At 36.6% G+C, this 7,534-nt stretch overlaps 2 protein-coding genes across 2 annotated transcripts; one reads left to right on the forward strand and one right to left on the reverse strand.

The window, feature by feature from the left end:
* The first annotated feature begins 1,730 nt into the window (after positions 1–1,730).
* LOC103323378 (pentatricopeptide repeat-containing protein At3g57430, chloroplastic) lies at positions 1,731–5,045 on the forward strand. The gene is given in 2 exon segments (XM_008225371.3): positions 1,731–2,816; positions 2,819–5,045. Coding segments are annotated over 2 exon segments (2,703 nt in total). The 5' UTR covers positions 1,731–2,149; the 3' UTR covers positions 4,855–5,045.
* Positions 5,046–5,343: 298 nt separating this feature from the next.
* On the reverse strand, positions 5,344–6,884 carry LOC103323379 (37S ribosomal protein S27). Its single transcript, XM_008225372.2, has 3 exons — positions 6,759–6,884; positions 6,145–6,376; positions 5,344–5,663 (listed from the first exon to the last, which is right to left on the reverse strand). Exons 2-3 carry the CDS (start codon positions 6,360–6,362, stop codon positions 5,570–5,572), a joined length of 312 nt encoding a protein of 103 aa, XP_008223594.1. The 5' UTR covers positions 6,363–6,376; positions 6,759–6,884; the 3' UTR covers positions 5,344–5,569.
* Between the last annotated feature and the right edge of the window lie 650 nt (positions 6,885–7,534).

A 7,534-nucleotide genomic window follows, 5' to 3' on the forward strand; every position in this document is an offset into this window, starting at 1 on the left:
AAAATTTATTCAGTTTTGTTCATTTTATCTCTCAACTAAACAGACAAAGTTCAGCAATTCACTCTTCTCCTACCTGCAAGTGTGAATATGACAGGCAGCTGTGCTGTTAGCCATTATTTACCCGCGTCAACTTAAAGTTTTTACTCAAATATTTATATTTATCTATTGGGGGAAAAGGCCAAATTTTGCTGCTTCAATTCCATATTTTTTTCATTATTATCTCAACTGGGTCTAGTCTAATGAAAAATGACATTTATTTACTAACTAGTGATCTCAAGTTTGAACCCATATAACACCTTAATAGTACGTGTGAAAAACCTCATCGTCATTCTTACAGTTTAGACTATCTTTTACATATTTTTTATATAAAAAATCCTTACAGTAGGATTGGGGCCATTAAAAGGTCGGCAAGGCATTTGACGTAAGGCACATAGGAGCGCACCTTTAAAATATGAAGCCACACGTTAAAAATATGCAGATATATGTTAAAGGTACGCAGCCACATGTGAAAGAAAAGGTTATGCATGTTCAATGTGTTTCACTTCAATTAAAGGAAGAGTTTATGAAGTCAAAGCTCCCTCTTAAGCAAGGTCTAAAATATCGAGAGTTTCGGAAATATCGATGGTTCAAAAACAAGGATATATCGATAAAAATGTCGATAAAATTGAATAAAAATCACAGAAATTGTGAGAAAAACTTAGAAATTTTTATTGTAACTCTAGAGAATGTTTATTTAGTCAATTGTGTATTATTTTATCACAAAAAATTGGAATAAAATGTATGGCAAGGTGGGTTTGAGTGATTTAAGTTGATTATGTAGCGACCTGACAAATACCGTGTCTTTAGAAAATATGTAGTAATTAGTGAAAGAAAATTAAACACACCATAATTTTTTAGTTATAATAATTTACTACAATATATTACATATGATCATATATATGAGCTTGGAAAAAAAAAAAAACAAAATATATGAGTAACTTAGTATCACATAGAAAGAATTCGTTAAAACTTAGTATCACATATAATGAACAATATTAAAACTCAATAGTGAATAATAATACAACTCCATAATATATAACCAAAAACCAAAAAAAAATACAACTTCATAATAAAATAATAAATAACATTAAACATATGCCTAAATTTATCATTAGGATTTTTTTAATAGAAATTTATCCTAGATAATATTAGCTTGCAGAAATTCTAAAGACTATATAAATATTACACGTCGTATCTTTATTAACAAACTCGTCTGCAGCATGTTGGATAAGGCTCAGTAGGAGGATTAGAGAGAGAGAGAGAGAGGGGTTCAAGTCCCCTTGTGTGCAAAACCGCCTTTTCTCAACAATTTTCATTTATTTTTAAGTTTCATATCGAGATATTATCTATAATAATATCGCGATATAATGCCCAAATAAAGCATGAACGAGTAGGAAATTATCACCTCCGACATTATCGCAATAATATCAACGAAAATATCGATATATTGACGATATTTAAAAGGATATGTCCTATAATATCGTCCATTTAAAAAAACGATATCATCGGCGAAATATCGCAGATAATATCATAGATATTTAAAGCTTAAGTTATTTTTCAATTGTAACCAGTTTGGCAGGCCCTTTGTACTTTTTCTCATATGTAATGTAATCTACCCTTGGAAGCTCAAAAATTTACAGACCAATTCATCAGAAACCTCAATTGCCCAACTTGACAGATCATTTCTTTTTCATCTAGTTCATGTCAAGAGTTGTTTCTTTATCTTTAAATGATTGCTGAAGAAATTGGTTGGAAGAAATTACCAAGCAGTGATGCTTATGAGTGTGAGTTAATCAAATGATGATGAGAGAGAACAAAATTCTGGAAAAGCAAGTGAGCAAGCAAAAGCATAACTTTGAGAATTTCTTTCTGTCTTTGATTTATGAATCTCATTTCAGTTGAAAACTCAGAAATGAAATACAAAACAACAAAATAAAATTTGAGAATTTCTTAAAATTTGATCACATGAAAAAATGAAGATGAAGAGGAAGATAGAATATCCAGTCAGTGGGCCCAACCCCTATCACTTGTTCAAAACAGGAACAACTATAGAACTACTTTCTTTTAGAACTATATATCCTGTAGCTGCTCCAACTGTAATAACTATCAAATGTCCTCCTACACTCAACTGCTCTCACCTCTCTCTGGACCCTTACCTTCTTCACAGACACTTTCTTCCCTCCAAATCCACCAACCCACAACTCTTAAAAGAAACACTTTAAAGCAATCTCCTATACCCAACCAACCCACCACCACCACCTTTGCGCCAAAACTCATATCCCATTCTCGCACTCCGGCCTCATGGATCGAAACCCTTCGCTCCCAAACCCGGTCCAATCATTTCCGAGAAGCCATTTTAACGTACATCGAAATGACTCTTTCGGGTATAGCACCCGACAACTTTGCTTTCCCGGCAGTTCTCAAGGCCGTTACAAGCCTTCAGGACTTGAATTTGGGGAAGCAGATTCATGCCCATGTCGTGAAATTTGGGTATGGATCATCTTCAGTGACCGTGGCTAATACACTTGTAAATGTGTATGGAAAATGTGGAGATATAGGAGATGCATGCAAAGTGTTCGATGGAATAATTGAGAGAGATCAAGTTTCTTGGAATTCGATGATTGCTGCTTTGTGTCGGTTTGAGGAATGGGAACTCGCTCTTGAGACGTTTAGGTCGATGTTATTGGAGAATGTGGAGCCTAGCTCCTTTACTTTGGTGAGTGTGGCTCTTGCTTGTTCTAATTTGCACAAGAGTGATGGTTTGCGGCTTGGCAAAGCAAGTTCATGCATAGTGTGAGAATGAGCGAGTGCAAAACATTTACAATCAATGCTTTATTGGCAATGTATTCTAAATTAGGAGAAGCTGAATACTCGAGAGCTTTGTTTGAGTTGTATGAGGACTGTGACATGGTTTCATGGAACACGATGATAAGTTCATTATCTCAGAATGACCAATTTATGGAAGCATTAGAGTTCTTCCGCCTTATGGTTCTTGCAGGATTTAAACCAGATGGGGTCACAGTTGCAAGTGTTCTTCCTGCCTGTTCTCATCTGGAGATGCTAGACACAGGGAAGGAAATACATGCTTATGCCTTGAGAACCAATGAATTGATTGAGAATTCTTATGTGGGTAGTGCTTTAGTTGACATGTATTGCAATTGCCGACAAGTTTCAAGTGGTCGTCATGTTTTTAACGCTGTCTTGGAGAGGAAAATTGCACTTTGGAATGCAATGATTACTGGTTATGCACAAAATGAGTATGACAAGGAGGCCTTGAACCTGTTCCTTGAAATGTGTGCTGCCTCTGGGCTTTCTCCAAATTCTACCACAATGTCAAGTATTGTGCCAGCCAGCGTGCGGTGTGAAGCATTCTCTGATAAAGAAAGTATCCACGGTTATGTAATAAAGAGGGGTCTGGAGAAGAACAGGTATGTGCAAAATGCACTTATGGACATGTACTCCAGGATGGGGAAGACACAAATTTCAGAAACTATATTTAACAGCATGGAGGTAAGAGACATAGTGTCTTGGAACACCATGATCACTGGTTATGTTATCTGTGGACGCCATGGTGATGCACTTAATCTGATATATGACATGCAGAGAGTGAAAGAGAAAAAGAACATGAATGATAATGTTTATGATGATGAAGGAAGGGTTCCTCTTAAGCCAAATTCTATAACATTCATGACAATTCTTCCAGGTTGTGCTGCATTGGCAGCACTTGCTAAGGGGAAAGAGATTCATTCTTATGCTATTAAACATTTGTTGGCATTTGATGTTGCAGTAGGAAGTGCACTGGTTGACATGTATGCAAAATGTGGCTGCATAGATTTAGCTAGAGCTGTGTTTAATCAGATACCAATAAAGAATGTGATCACCTGGAATGTACTTATCATGGCTTATGGGATGCATGGGAGAGGGGAGGAAGCCTTGGAACTATTTAAGAATATGGTGGATGAAGGAAGTCGGAATAAAGAGGTAAGACCTAATGAAGTTACTTTCATTGCACTGTTTGCAGCATGTAGCCATTCTGGGATGGTAGATGAAGGACTGAATTTGTTCCACAAAATGAAAAGTGACCATGGGGTTGAACCCGCAACAGATCATTATGCTTGTGTTGTGGATTTGCTTGGCCGGGCAGGTAATGTGGAGGAAGCATATCAACTTGTCAACACCATGCCTTCTGAGCTTGATAAAGCAGGTGCCTGGAGTAGCTTGCTTGGTGCTTGTCGAATTCATCAGAATGTAGAGATTGGGGAAATTGCAGCTAATCAACTCCTGGAGTTGGAGCCTAGCGTGGCTAGTCACTATGTTCTACTCTCAAATATATACTCATCCTCTGGTCTTTGGGATAAGGCAATGGATGTTCGGAGAAAGATGAAGGAAATGGGAGTGAAGAAAGAGCCTGGTTGTAGTTGGATTGAGTTTGGAGATGAGGTTCATAAGTTTTTGGCTGGAGATTTGTCACATCCACAAAGTGAACAGCTCCATGAATTTCTCGAAACCCTGTCAGAGAAGATGAAAAAGGAGGGTTATGTGCCTGATACTTCTTGTGTACTTCACAATGTTGGTGAGGAGGAGAAAGAAACTCTACTCTGTGGGCACAGTGAAAAACTGGCACTAGCATTCGGCATTCTCAATACCCGTCCTGGGACTACCATTAGAGTTGCCAAGAACCTTAGAGTCTGTAACGACTGCCACATGGCGTCGAAGTATATCTCAAAGATACTCGACAGGGAGATCATCTTAAGGGATGTAAGAAGGTTCCATCATTTTAAAAATGGAACTTGTTCATGTGGAGATTATTGGTAAAAGAAAGGTACCTAAAATTTAATTCTTCTTCAAGATTTGGTACCATATACAGCTTTGCTGATCATATGTTTTTCTCCATTCAAACTCTGTAGCATAAGAAAAATTGTAATTTTTTTTTTATAAATTTCAAATGGTTTTGAAGCTGTGAAGTATGTGGTACAAGGAAAATTTATACAGGCAGTACACACCCATTGAGCTTCTAATAGTTGGATGGGATATGGTATTTGTGTTGCATTCATTCAATTATAAGTTTCCAAAAGCTCTTGTATACATGTCAAGCTTTATGCACGAGGAATCCCTTTTACGGTCTTCATGATAAAAATGATAGTTTGATGTACTTTGATTTTCAATCTGAGTTTCGGTTTGTGTCAATTTTCCCCTGCTTTAGCAATAATTCCCGGTTTGGATGACATCATAGAAACGTAGAAAATCAACTGCACATGATTTCAGTACTAAATCCATTGCTCAAGGATTGTTGACAAACCAAAATAAGTTGAAATCTCAAACCTGCTTATATCAGCCGAAGCCTGGAAAGTGTTGAATGCCAAATGTTTTGCTAAACAAAATATTCCCATGGATAGAATAATATCATCTTTACAAAGTGGGGCAAGAAAAATGAAAGGAACTTAAAAGAACGAAAAGTTACAGAGCGTCCATACTAGTAGTCTTTTTATTCAAAACACTACTCAAGAACCAATTTTAGCATGTCAAAATACTACTTTTTGTTACGCTTGGCAGCACGCCTTCCTTGACCCTTCTTGGGTGGTCCTTTTCCTCGACGCTTCAACATTTCAAGCTTGGATAATCGCCTAGAAAGATGCCAAGTAGAGATGCATCAGGAATATAGTCACCAAAAACTACTTACAGTTCTGATTATACAAATCATGAAACCATCACAAGCTATATTCTGGTTACTTAATGTAGCAAAGCAGTCATGATGAAACTACACTAGATCAAAAACTAGCCTGCAAGACGCGAAATGAGAGGCAGAAAAGGAAGCTGTTCTAATTTCATAATAAGTATTCAGTTGCCTAACTAAGATGTTCACTCATTTGTACAGACAGAGCAGCCAACTATGGAAGTAACATTGTACTATTAATCTTCTGCTTCTATATTCTATGAATAAAATACTAAAGTGCTGACCTTCCGTTATGTAATTTTCACAACTAAGGAAATATCATGATATTCTTCGGAATTTGCAAGTTCCGTATTGAAGAAAGAATACAACAGCAAAACATAAAAAGCAGACATTCAGTAGACATTAGAGGGAGGGAGGGGAAGAGAGTGTACTCTTGTTCTTCCATAGCCATGATTTGGGGGTCATCTTTCTTGATGTCATATGGGTACCACTGGGCAACTTTCTCACCAATCAACTTCTTGCGTAAAATCTTATGGGCAGATTTCTGGCCTGTTGGGTTGAGTATGTGGCCGAATATCCTCGCCCTAGCCTCAGTCACCCCAGTAGTGATTGCCGTAGACAACAGGCTTTTAAGACCACCAGTGGCCATCTCACTTCACCTCTCTAATTCAAAGAATACACTTTCAGTTTTTGACAAAAAAATGCCTCCAAGACCAGCCACAATGTGAAGTTTAAATCTTTCAGAGTTACAAAACAATGTCGGGCCATTTGAGACTACCCATATTTCAAATTGACATTTTTTTCGAACACCTAGTGTGCAACTCAATCAACACCAGTGACCTGGACATTTTACCAAACACCTCATGTGCAACTCAATCACCTACTGTGCTCATGCAAATAACAAAGCGCTATGTCAAAATCCCGCACATCACTATGATATTTACTAGTTTTTTGGATTAAACAGTTATATGCAAACCATTCTCGTTATCAACTGAAACAGTATACACAGAGAGAGCGAGAGAGCGAGAGAGCGAGAGAGAGATACCTGAAAATAGGAAGGAATAGAGGCAGCTCGAGTTTGTCGCTTTTACGAGGAGAGCCTTGTGTGCACAGATAATTTGGGCCTCGGCTGGTTGGTTCCCTCTTTTAAGTTCTTAACAAAAAAGAAATGCCCATTACCTTATTTAATTATTTTCTAAATAAAGTTTTATTATTATAATAAGACTTTTTTTTTTATCACAAAACAAAAGCGACCCCATAGGCTTTCGCTTTTGCGTCTCTCTAAAATTGCAGTCATGGTAAAATCTTGGTTTATTTAATCATTAATCATCAGGGACTCCCAAGCACACGAATTCTCTAGAATCGAAGTCGATTTGCTTTATAAAAAGAAGATATCAATGAACTTCTATGAAAATGGTTTCACGGGAAATTCAGCCAATTATCTTGATTGTGGGATATTATTGAGAAATAGGAATCCATGTTATCAAAAGATTTCTTGCGTGTTTGCGAAACTTTCAGATTGCATCTTTTATTTATTTATTTATTTATTAGTCATTTATGGTCCTTAAGGTTAATAAGTGTGATCATAAATAGTCCTTGACATTAGGTTCCGTCCAAAAATCTGTTAAATTGATGATGTGGCATACATGTTGGTATTATATATCCAATAATATGATGCTATGTGGATTAAATAAAATAATTACATTTTAAAAAATAATTTCAAATTATAAACTATTAAAAATAATTAAAAAAAAATTAAAAACCCAATAAATAAATAAATAAATAAAATCACCACCTCCTCCGTTGCACCAAGCCCCCACA

The sequence above is a fragment of the Prunus mume genome, linkage group LG2 (assembly GCF_029339155.1).
Source record: "Prunus mume cultivar Tortuosa linkage group LG2, ASM2933915v1, whole genome shotgun sequence".
Taxonomy (NCBI): Eukaryota; Viridiplantae; Streptophyta; class Magnoliopsida; order Rosales; family Rosaceae; genus Prunus; species Prunus mume.

Bases quoted from the DNA above. Each gene is read 5' to 3' on its own strand.
- LOC103323379 (XM_008225372.2), bottom strand. From the start codon at position 6,362: ATGGCCACTGGTGGTCTTAAAAGCCTGTTGTCTACGGCAATCACTACT. The intron at 5,664-6,144 runs GTACACTCTCTT...GCATCTTTCTAG, and splicing joins ATGGCTATGGAAGAACAAGA to GCGATTATCCAAGCTTGAAA.